Raw genomic sequence first — 12,881 nt, forward strand, 5'->3', positions numbered from 1 at the left:
GCTAGCAATGCCAAGGTCATGGGATCGATTCCCAGAGAATCCGTGAACTCATTTAATTTATTAGTTTTAACTACTGACATCATTTATCCACCCTTGTGTGATTCTGAAGTCAATGTGACTCAAATCTTTCAAGTTCCAAAAAGAATAAAGCAACCTGAATCCAATCAAAACATGAATTATTGCATGTAAAGACTACATCTAAAGTGTAGTCAGGTAACCCAAAAATTACAATTATGTCATTAATTACTCACCCTCGTGTCATTCCAAAGCCGTAAGACCTTCGGAACACAAATTAAGATATTTTCAATGAAATCTAAGACCTTTCTGACCCTGCATTGAAAGAAATGCAACCATTTTCAAGGCCCAGAAAAGTAGTAAGGACATCAATAAAATAGTCCATATGACACTTTTATAAATTTTATTGATGTCTTTGATACTTTTCTGGGCCTTGAACGTATCAGTTGCATTGCTGGCTATTGAGGGATTTCATCAAAAATATCTTAATTTGTGTTCCGAAGATGAACAACGGTCTTAAAGGTTTGGAACGATACAAAGGTGATTAATTAATGACAGAATTTCCATTTTTTTGTAAACTAAACTTTTAGCCATTAGTATAAGTTCACCATTATACATACAATAATACAATGCCTGCTTCTTTCAGGTTTGTCTTCTTTTAATTCAGCTAAGAGGTCACAGCGTGACATATTCTTCTTCTGTTGGTCACATGATACAAATTTTGCAGGTCGAAATTTAACAAACTTGAACTTTGGAATGCATCAAAATTCATATGAGCTTGTGTTAAATATGGCAACACAAACCTTGTGTAAGAACGAGTGAGATTTGATGTTAGTTCACATTTGAGGTTCATGACACCATATTTGATATATGTTAATTTATCACATTATTATTTAGTGACAAAAAGCTTACATTTTGGTATGTTCATCATACAGAGTGGTCATGTTGCTTAGAAGACTAGTAGTGATTCATTTAATGCTATTTATATGTCCTTTTTGGAGCTTAACATTTTGGGTTCCCATTAAAGGATTAGTTCCCTTCCAGAATAAAAATTTCCTGATAATTTACTCAGCCCTATGTCATCCAATATGTTCATGTCTTTCTTTCTTCAGTCTTTAAGGAAAATGCTCCGGGATTTGTATCCATATAGTGGACTTCAATGGGGATCAGCAGGTTGAAGGTCTAAATTGCAGTTTCAATACAGCTTTAAAAGACTACACGATCCTAGCCTGAGAAAAAAAGGGACTTATGTAGCAAAACGATTAGTCTTTTTTTTTTTTAAAAATTAAAATGTATATACTTTCTAACCACAAATTCTCATCTTACACTAGGTCTGCGATACACGTCTAAGGCTTCATGCATTACTTAATCACAATGGAACTTCAAAATTGTCTAACATTGTAGTTTTACCTTTTATTGTAAAGTTTGACTTTCTTTGCACGTTTGCTTTGTAAACACAGGGTCAGTACTTCGGCCTACGTCACACGTGACCTTTCTAACTTTTTTAAAATATACATTTGAATTTTTTTTAGAAAATGTCCTAATGTCTTATTGTCTTAAACCCTTATTGTCTTATTCTTTGGCTGGGATCATGTAGAGCCCTTTGATGCTGCATTGAGACTGCAATTTGGACCTTCAACCTTGTTAGCCACCATTGAAGTCCACTATACGGAGAAAAATCCTGAAATATTTTCCTCAAAAACCTTAATTTTTTCAACTGGTAAAAGAAAGACATGAACATACTGGATGACATGGGAGCAAGTAAATTATCAGGAAATTTTCATTCTGGAAGTGAACTAATCCTTTGTGTGAGATTGAGTGAGGTTTGATATTAGTCTGCATTTGAGGTTCGTGTCGCCATATTTGATAAATGTTCATTTATCACATTATTTACGATATGTTTGGTTTTAATTAAATGGATTAAGGCTTAAATTTTGATATGTTCCTCATGCTATTGATAAAAAATTTTGTGTGGACAATGTTTATGTGGACAAGAATAGATAAAACTTTTACATGAAGGTGTATAAATAATGACAGAGTTTTCATTTTTAGGTAAACAACATTCGGCTTAAATAAATGTAAATGTTCAAAGTGCGAAAACACACGTTTGATGTTATCACTTCAATTTGAACAGAGTGACATTAAAGCATGCTGTCAAACATAGTCCAATGAAAACAGGGGGGAGGCAGGGCGACCATAGAGGTACTCCATGCTGAATCAAGTTTCAGCATAATTGGGATCATACGCAGCATGTGCAGCTTTGGCACATAAGTTAGATTAATCAGAGGAGCTTTAATCGTGAAGAATTCTCCTGTGTGTGGCTGGGCAGACGCTCAACTGCGGGCCCCTTAGTTGAGTTCTGTTTAAGTGTGCACCTTTTGACTCCACAAACACCCATCTCTGAAATTGGGGGTCCTCTACCCCGCACCCTCCCATCCTAGCTCGCTTCTTGCATCAGCGCACGAACATGCCACCACAACAGGGTCCACTTAATGATTAAATTGCATCTCACGTGGAAGTTCCAAATCACCAGATTCCTCGTCGCTGACTCTTCCTGCTGATTGTAATTTATGTCGGAAGTCATTGCCGTCCAACGCTCGGCCTTCGCGAGGTCCAGACAGGAAAGAAAAGACATGTGGAGCATTTAGCTGTGTGCTGAACGTCTGGAGTTGGCATCGTGCAGTCTGTATACATGCTACCTTTCACAACACATGATTACAGGTAATGAAAGTTGCCATGCTTGCCTTTCATGCTGTTGCTGGAAGTGTGTGTGCACCTGTTCTTAATCTGCATAATGATTGCAGCAAGACCTGATTATGACATGGGTGAATACTGACAAATGGATAAACTGTTTAACCGAGACAAGGGGAGTTGTGGGGCCTGCCTATATGCATGCTCGCTCAGTCGTTTAAAACAAAAACACTAGTGAAGATAATGCACACTGATGGAGAGTTTGGGATTTTGCGTTTTTAAGTATTTTGATCTCCCTAAAAGAGGTTCGCACAATGAAGCTAAATATATTTTCGGCTTTGTGGGATCATTTTAAAATCTTGATCTTGATTGAAGAGACCTGGAGTTTATCAAGCCCAGGCTGAAAGTCTGTTTCTGGGATGAGGTTTTGTTCACTTGAGTGCATTAGGCATTCCTGCCCATGACTTCATCCACAATGGATTCCCTTCAATCCAGAGGACAATGCGTGCATTTATTTTCCACGAGCTCTCAAGCTAAATACTTCTGAGCGAAATATCAGCACCTGCATTGTAAACCCATCTCTTCTGTTCAGATGAAATCCATGCTAATGACACTGGAAAGACTGCAAAGACCATTAAATGTTGCATTAGGAAGGAAGAGCTGTACGGGATTGAGCAGGGTTATTTCCTAAAACTAGTACGGTTGTCTTCATGCACTTAACAGTATTAAGTGTCTCGTGAAACTAAAATGACCATCCTATGCGTGATTGGTATTTGTGTTTTCGTGACATTTCAGTCTCTTTAACTGCTACAAATGTGTAAATAAAACGTGGTCTGCAGTAAACATCTGTCTCTAACAGTAGATTATGGCGTCCCCTGCATCACTTCACTCTAATGACTCTGTCAGCAGCATTTGTTTCCTTGTAAGCCAGTTAAACTAGTGTTGTGAACACCAAAAGGAAATAATTGTTGGTTATTATATTGTGTGGAAAGACCTGCGTATGGTGCAGGTGCCCTTTTACAGCAAAGAGAATATTCAGAGGTTCAGTTCAGGACAGCAGGTTTGTTATGTGATGATATTTATGTAATTTTGTATTTGGTCTAGGTTGAGGTGAGGAATAAAAAGTCAATTCAGATGCCCAGCGTATTTCTAGTTGCTCTGTGTTTTTAAGTGTAAATCTATTATGTGCAACTTAAACATATCTTTCTCTTTTAGAGGCAATTATTACAGTTTAATAAAAAACAAAGACGTTTCCCTAACAAAGGAGATTTCAAATGAGAGCCTTCCACTCTTCCTCACCATCCTCCTCTTCCTCCAAAGACAGGTTTGTAATGTACAGCTATATATGAAGAGTTCAGATGCAAAACCCTCTAAAAGCCACTTTGGTCAAAAATGAGATAATGATACTGAGTGAATGCTCTCGACACATAGTATACGTCCATTTCGCTAAATCCCAGCCTCAGCCCAAGTACTGGTACTTAGGTAGAAACCTAGGAGATTGATAAAAATGCTTAAAAAAAAAAAAAAACGTCAGATGGACTTAGAGGCTTTTGCATCTGAAATATATATAACTGTATATATGTATATACTGTATATAATATTACCGTGAGATTGTAATTTTTGATATTTTTTTTAATATTATAAACATATTATACCCAAAATCCTTCATATAGTGGACTACCAGTAAAATTGATAAACATTTGGGACCAAAAATTAGATTTGACACTTTCACTTGACCATGTTTTGTTACCTTTATATCTAATTTATCTGCCATTATCAAGATGAATTTGTTCTGACACAGTTTAAGTCTAGTTATCTGTGTGTGCATGTGTGCGTTAGTGACTGCCATTATTAAACCTTTTTTAATACCAAGGATTTTATTTTAAATAACTGTTTGTGTACATGTTAGTTTTTTTTTATGTTGTGTGTTTCTTTACTGCTTTTGTACAAATATCAGTACTCAATAATATTAAGTTTTTTTAAGTTAGGCCTACTCCATGCGCATTTTTTCAGAAAATATTTAAAATATGAAACCGCAACGACGTTTTTGTTTTATTAATAACATTTAAGATTAATTTTGGAGGGAAAAAAAAACAATCATTTCCATTACAATTCCTAAAACGCTGTCATATAGCCTGTTACGTTTTTTGTTACTCTGTGCTTCAAAAGGTTCAATAACTTTCATCGCCTCGAAAAAATAACGTAAATTCTTTTTTTATGTTGGGTGACACATTCGCTGGAGGCAAAATTTTTGGCCTTTATTCATCACTTTTGGATCTGACAGCTGCAGTCTCGATGTGTTTTACATGCTGTTGTGGCGAACAAAGGTAACCTCATTAAAAAAAAAACTCACGACTTCACGTAAGACTACAACAAAACCTACTGTAGCACACTGGAAAATGTTGTAAAGTTTATAATGGCTCAATTTGTTTAATTGGAAAGTCTCAACTGGATTCACAATATCTAATAAGCTATCTAGGCCTACTCATAAATCTCTCTTAAAAGAAAGTATGACCACGTTATCTGCAACGGCATAGGCCTGTAACATAATTTATGTAAGTTTTTCCATAGATATGGCGTACACATTAAAAGAGTTATTTCACTATACACTTATACAGTTAAACATCTATGTAATCAGATGTATTAGTGAAATTCCAGGCGCAACAGCAAGTGCAAATGTGTGTGAGTCGGTGTCAGGAAGTTCATAAAGCTGAAAGATCCCTAAGGTAATTCATTCTTTTCAGTGTTTAAGAAAAATAAATGCGTTGTTGAGAATGAGATTTTGTCAATATAAATAGCATATATGTTATTTGCCTAATTCAGAAAAAAAGAAAGGAGCCTTGCCACGCGGCTAAATACAGCCTAATTAATGTTTTTACTGTTATTGTACGCAACCACATTATGGGCTATTGATGAGTGGCGTTGCTTTATGTGTGTTCTTGAATGATGATCCTGTCCTGGCACTATAACTTCAATCCCCAGAATTTATACAGAACCAAGCGAACAGTTCCTATATTAGGATCAAATTAACCAGGACAACTGTGCACTAAAGCGCATCGTTATTCCTTCATTAATGTATGATTTAGATTAATAGCCTAGTCTGGAGTTCTCATTGGTAATATGAAACCAGGAGCATGGGAAATTAATTCAAAATTACCAAATCACTAAGGTAAAGTAGGCTGTATTTTCCTCTATATTCCAGGCAGGGTATCAGTAGGTTATTTTTCTCGACTTTCGTCCACAGACTAAAGTATTAGGCCTATTATTAGGCAAGTACATAGACTTGGTTTAAAAAAATGTCTCATAGGCTTATTATTTTCTACACTGTTCGATGATCATCTGATGAGATTTTTGACAGCTATTAGTCACTGGTGTTATTTTTGTATTAAAATAAACAACATGTCCCGTCTCAATTTCTTGTTGTAGGTACAGCCAAATTTGTTATAAAACTGATAAACTAAGCAAACTGTGATTAGTTCGTGATTCCGTTACATTCATCAATAAAATTACATTAAAACGAGTTGAATGTTTTTCATAAAATGTGTCTATCGTATAGTAGGAGACAATATTTCTGTTTAGGATAGAGACTACAGTCACTTAATGACAGAACAAGGTCACTGAAGTGTTTTTGTTTTTTCTATTTGCCAATGCGTCACATCATTTCATATACAAAACAGTCATTTTAAATATTAGTTTATTTAAAAAAACTAGGCCATATGTATTTACTTTTAAAAATATTTAAAATAAGAGGTCAGTACTTTATTCAGAGCGGATTACACTTCCTCAAATTATTTATCAATCGTTTCGTTTTTGTTTCTGCTGTGGCAAAACCTGATGTCCAGATTGTGTATTGAGGATGATGCTGATGGCTGGTATCAATAATTGTGTCCATATGTTGCAAAATATGATATTTTTTTTTTTACCGATTTATACTTTATGAGGTACCATTCAGTAGGTCACATCATTATGAAATATTTTTAAACAATAATCAAAGCAGTAGCTGTGGGCCAATATTGAAAAACGTAGTCCGTATGATAATATATAAATCAAGGTTTAAAAAACGAGTTGAATGTGCAATTTAATAATCTACATTATAAGCCTTATATAAACCTAATCTAATACTATGTATTAATAAAATTAATTATAAAGTGGTGGCCTACTGTTTAGTCTATTTTAAGATCAAGTATTTTCTTGAGGCGTCCTTGGCGGTGTTAGGCGACTTAAAGAAAATCGAAAAAAAGACGTATTTTCTAAAGAGCCCAATTCCAAAGTTATCAGAAGAATAAGATCATTTTAGCATTTTTTAGAAAATACTGTGGTGCAAAACGAACAGGCCTACACATTCATCAAACTGCAAATCGCTTACTTCAGACACTTCTTCTTGGCACCATAACCAGTGTCTTTGATTAAAAGGATCTTTCTGTGAAAATAAATAACCTCACTTCGAAAATATTGTGTTACCACATATTTACTTTTACTGCGTAAACACGCCAAAATAAGTTTAATGCGCGGTGTGATGGCGCTCAGTTAGGCCATAAACAATTCAGCATAAAATTACACAGCCCGCATTCGAGGAGCCTCACAAACACGGAGCAAGAATCTAACACAACATGAAACGAAAAACAGCAACGAGGAATTTTACATTATTCATTGTTATTATTAATTATGGTTGACTTCGCTGCTGTCATTTGTGTCTTTAGTGATGCCATATTTAAGAAAAAAACGTCACATTGCCACAACGTCAAAATTGACATTTTAATATTTTTAGAATATTTTGAAATACCAATGAAAAGCGTAAAAAAGCACAATAAACGGTGATAAAAAGTCCATGATACCACAGCCTTCAATGCTGAGAGAAAGACCATTCGCTATCAGCCACCGCTCTGGTTCCTGGATAAAGTTCACTATGGTTTTTCGAGGCCCGCAAAAGTTGGCGTATTCAAACAAACAGACAAACATAGGTAGTATAAAATGAGGCCAAGTGGTTAGGTCTGTAAGTGCCAACATAAAGGCATCGGTGCACACTGATCCAAAAAGGCAGATTATAGGCCCGTTTGCGTCCTGGAGACAAACGTTCTCGTTTATTCCTCTTGGTTTGCATCAGAAAGTGAAGAAGCACCGCCGTCAGATAAGCGGTCCGCTTCTCGTATCCTCTCTTGCTCCGACAGCTGCTCGCTGGTGGGAATGGAGTTCTTTTTCGGACGGCCTTTGGGTTTGGTCGGAGATTCTAGTCCTCCTCCTTGTAACACCTTGAAAGCAACAACGGTGCACATCAGTTTAGATTTTCACAAGTGTGACAGTTGAATCGTAATTTCTGTGCCAGTTATTAGAACTTACGATTTTTTTCCACTTCATTCTTCTGTTTTGATACCATGTTTTGACTTGAAGCTGACTCAGGCCTAGAGACTCTGCCAGGTCTATTCTGTAAAAGAGAAAGTTGTCGACTAAGCCTTTACTTAGATAAAACCAATGTTCTATAATTAAGTAATACAGTTGGGTAAAAAGTCAAACACTGACACTGGTTTAAATGCGTAATATAATTGACATTTAAAAGCGTGTTTACCTGTCAGGAGTTGAGAGATACTTCTGTTTCTCAAAGCGTTTTTCCAAGCCCATCAGCTGTAGTTCGGTAAACACAGTCCTACTTCTTCTTCCTTTCTTAGTCTTGCTTACTGCATCAACTCCAGGGTCGAGTTTACCGCGAAGATGGAGGTCTAGCGGGAGATGATGGGATGAAGGGCCCACCTGCAGACCCGCAGCTCCGGACAGAAGCGCAGAGCCCAGCGGCGCCCCGAGCGAGCAAGACAGAGGAGACACTGGAAACTTCAGGATACTGGTCTGGTCTGCTTTCAGGACTGGAAGTAAAACAATTATATTTGTGTGCATTAGTCAAATAATAATTTAGTAGGAGCTACAACTTGTTGATAGTGACATTTTTAGAAATAAAGAGTTTGGAATGATCAACAATGCTCGCCATGGTAAAGATGGATTTTATGTGCAAATTTAAATAGGCTTTTAAAACAATATCATTTTCATAATATAACATTGCTATCCTGTTCAATCTTTAATATTAGCTACGACGGTAGCTATTAGAAATTGAATCACATGCTCTTGAATCCATATGGATTTTTACGAAAGATACTAAAACAAATTCAATAACAAAACAAATGATTATTTAAATGACAGTCTTAGGTCCGTTTTGCTTACATCTTTCCATCCCTAACGGGTGTTTGGTTAAAAATTGTCAGTCTTGTTTTTCATACATAAATATTTAAATGTCAGCCTCGAAATAAGATGCATCATGTTTTCTCAATGTAAAATGTTTTTATTTCTTGTCACATTTCTTTCGTACTCGATTTTTGCAACTGAATTTTCTTAATCTGTAATTACATTCAAATTTGTTGACAGTGGAATAAATGTAACAATGCAGTTTGTAACGTTGATACCGCTATTATTTTATTTTACAATTTAAGACGGCAAATAAAACAGTTTATTTATTGATTTTTTTATTTTTTTTATTTTTTGAAGGGGCTGTTAAGAACTATCTTTACAGAGTATCAATACAAAAGAAAGCATGAATTGATGCCTGAACTGAACGTGCATTTGCGATTTTTACAAGCTTGCTTGGTCAGTTGCTGTGCATATAATTCGAGCTAAGATATCTGATTTGTTTTGTATTGGTCCACAGGAACATTGTGGATTCCTTTCTCTCTGAGCAGGCAAATTGAGAGGTGGTGCAATTTGAATGTCCTTGTATTAAGAGAAGGTTAAGATTAAGGGATTGTACATGCCGGATCTCAAAATATCGTCTGACTGAAAGGTCACGGTACTTACCTAAGTGGTTGTGGTATGGTCTGGCGGACAAAAGGGCATGTACTCCAAATTTTAGAAAGTCTCCAGTGGGACTTGATACTTTGTGATCCGGATGGTCTGTAAGAATCTCTTCAATCATGAAACTCCTGTACCTGTGAGACCTTTGGTCTGGATGGGCATCCGGGGGGTAGTAGTGCGCCCCAATCTCCAAAGGATGTTGCATTATTATAGTTTAAATGTAGCAGATGTTCTCCGAACCTCCTGGAAGCCTGTAGAAACCTTGAGGTCACATTGAGGATTCAGATGTCCCTGTGAAGCACCGAGGGATAAACGTCCATTCAGATTTCTGGATGCGATGATCATTTAAAAAAACATCCTCGCGTTTGTGGAGAACTCAAAGAAGACGCAAAGAAGACTTTGACTGGTGCTCGATCTTTAAACGCTCAAAATAAAACTAAAATTGCTTGCTTTTCTTTTGGGGAGTTCCGAAATGTGTGGTCCCGTCCACGCAGCTGGAGTGAGAAGTCTGATCCGCCCAGTAAGGGCAGCCTGTTTCTGTTCTTACCGCACCAACCCGAGCTCTGAATCAGGAACATAGACATCTGAGTTTAAGGAGGTCTAGCACAACGCCACACCTCCTCTTCAGCATGCTTGGGCACCCTCTGTAAATAAAGGGAAAACACATAGTCAAAACATTTAACCTGTCGTGCGACTTCTTTTTAAACGTCTTCGGTCATTTGAATAAGTTTACTTTTGAAGCGGGCAGGTGATGATTTGGTCGTATCTAGCCTATCGTATTATCCTAAAGTACATTTAAAAAGCCGTTCATACAAAAATGATTTGAATACAATTCTTCTGTGATGATGTTTCCATTTCTGAACTAAAAGACTTTGTGTAGGTCTCATTCTTTGTTTTTGGCGCTTGATTTCTACGAGATTTCTCTTTTGAATTTGATACTGACCCATATGTAAGATTCATCGCCTATTGTTCACCCACGTTCTTCTGTACAGTCTCTCAGCCTAACAAACAAATAGGTTGTATAATTAAATGAATTTAGAGACGCGTTATTTTTATTAAATTTAAAATAAATAAACGAAAGTCTTTACCAAAATAAAACTGAATGCACAAATATGAGCTTTTTACAGAATGGCACATCACTTTTTAAAGCAACTTTTTAAAGGCCCTTCATGGTTACTAATAGATATACCTGTTATATTTTAATTTAAAAATATAAATTTAAACTTAAGAGATTTGGGTCTCCGCAAAAATGTCCTGCGAGATTTGAAGGAAATTGAAAATGTTGTGAATATTTGCACTGATGCAACTCTCCTTAAATATCGATATTTATAAACTGTGTAGTTAAAAATGGATTTAACTTGCCCTTTTATTTGCATAGTAGCTATACCTGGCACACGGTTTCCCATTTTGCTTGTGATGTTGTAATAAAAAATATTCATCACGTCTTTGCTCTTTATAATTCGATGACGAATAAAACAGTGGTGAGTCATTTATAAATTATTCACCTTTGTCAGGAAATTCTTGTTAAATTTAGTTAGTAATATAGACGACATAGTTATTTCCTGAAAATTCCTGAATCCATTTAACATGTTACGATAGCCTTTTAATTTGAGGCGATAGTTTTTCGGATGGTCATCAGATAAACTGCTTAAACTTTTTCCTTTTAGTTTTTGTTTATGTATTCACGATTTATATCGAAAATGTAATAAATAGCCTAATACAAAATAGCTTTATTTGTAAAAAGAGTCACTGCAGGTCAGTGGAAAAATCACTCCTTCGGAAATAGAATAGACCACTCAAGTGTGTCACATGTTTACAATCTTTTGACAGAATGGATGTTTCTTTCTTTGTTTTATACTGTTTAATAATAGGCTATTATCTTATGGCGCGTCGTCGATTTGAACTTTAATCGGTACGCCAGAATTATGTCTTTTTTTTCTTTCTATTTCCGTCTTATAATGCGAAATGCGAAGTGTTGTTTTACTTTCATAGATTGCGTACCTATATCTGAATATTCAGTATAATTACTATTGTTACTTTTTGTTGTGTGATTATTATTTCTTAAAAAAATAATTTGCATAGTTGCTAATTACAGAAATATTGTCAGGGCCAGTTATGTAAAGACATTTTCTTAAAAAGTAAAAAAGGCAAGAAAGAAAGGAGTCATTATACACATTCAACACCTTCTCATTATAGGCAAGGTGGCCTTTGGTGGGAGCGCTTCCGTAGTTTAACCACTAGGCGACATCATGTGAATGCTGGATTGCAAGCATCAGCGTATACAAACGATCTTTTTTAAATATAGGTAAGCTAGCTGGATGTGTACATTTCAGTTACTTTTCAGATAAAATTTTAAACTGCATAATTAACCAGTGAGATTATAGCCATAAACCATGGAGCACTGTGTGAATAGGACCACTTAAAAAAGGCTTAGTGTGTTAATCTAATGTGTGCTTAACCGTGCACCACCAAGCTTCTTACACCACCCTTGGTCAGTCTAGACTCGAGCATCATAAACCTCTAAATTAATCAGGCATGCCTTGTATTATATTTTTACAGTGGAGTTCAAAAGTCTACACTGAAATTCTAGGATTAAAAATTTAATTTAACTTGAGGAAAAACCCCAGCGCATTCTAAAATTTTGAAATGTTTGAAACAAGCCACCATTTCGTAAACAAACTTGTGCATAAACCTTAATTAGATTAGACGCCATATTGAATTTAACGCGGTCTTTACAAAGGCGGGCACTGTATAAAGCATTTTATAAAGTATTGTTGTCTACTGAATTTTTGTATTTTGTCTCATTAAAGTTGGTTTTTTTTTCGGCAAGACGTTTTGACTTTTAAACAACAATACAATCCATTACATTCACCGTTTCTAGACTATCACTCGCTCGTTTTCATTCCTGTCAAAAATTAAATGTGACTTTGTGACTATGTGAGCTCCTTACTAAAGGTCAGATGTTCTTGCTTCCATTAAAGCACAAGATGCTATTTGGATGATTCTCAAATCATGTAGGTTTTACACAAATGTGGACTTCACACAGCTCCAGTAGCAAATACTCCAACATTTTGAAATTCATGTCATTTTTCACTTTGTGCTCAAATTGTTATTCTCATAATTTACACTATCGGTCAAAAGTTTGTGGACAGTAAGATGTTTAATGCTTTTTAAAGAAGTATCTTCTGCTTTCCAAGCCTGCATTTGTTTGATCCAAAGTACAGCAAAAACAGTACATTTTGAAATATTTTTACTATTTAAAATACCTGATTTCTATTTGAATATATTTTAAAATGTAGGCTAATTTATCTTATGATTTCAAAGCTGAATTTTTAGCATTATTA

The 12,881-nt window shown here is 35.6% G+C and overlaps 1 protein-coding gene across 1 annotated transcript; it reads right to left on the reverse strand.

Annotated features, from left to right (window-relative positions):
- Positions 1–7,529: 7,529 nt before the first annotated feature.
- Positions 7,530–10,072, reverse strand: barx1 (BARX homeobox 1). The gene is made up of 4 exons (XM_073826298.1): positions 9,541–10,072; positions 8,270–8,561; positions 8,044–8,128; positions 7,530–7,955 (listed from the first exon to the last, which is right to left on the reverse strand). The coding sequence occupies exons 1-4, from the start codon at positions 9,740–9,742 to the stop codon at positions 7,788–7,790; spliced, it is 747 nt and encodes a 248-aa protein (XP_073682399.1). The 5' UTR covers positions 9,743–10,072; the 3' UTR covers positions 7,530–7,787.
- Between the last annotated feature and the right edge of the window lie 2,809 nt (positions 10,073–12,881).

This window comes from Garra rufa, chromosome 20, assembly GCF_049309525.1.
Source record: "Garra rufa chromosome 20, GarRuf1.0, whole genome shotgun sequence".
Taxonomy (NCBI): Eukaryota; Metazoa; Chordata; class Actinopteri; order Cypriniformes; family Cyprinidae; genus Garra; species Garra rufa.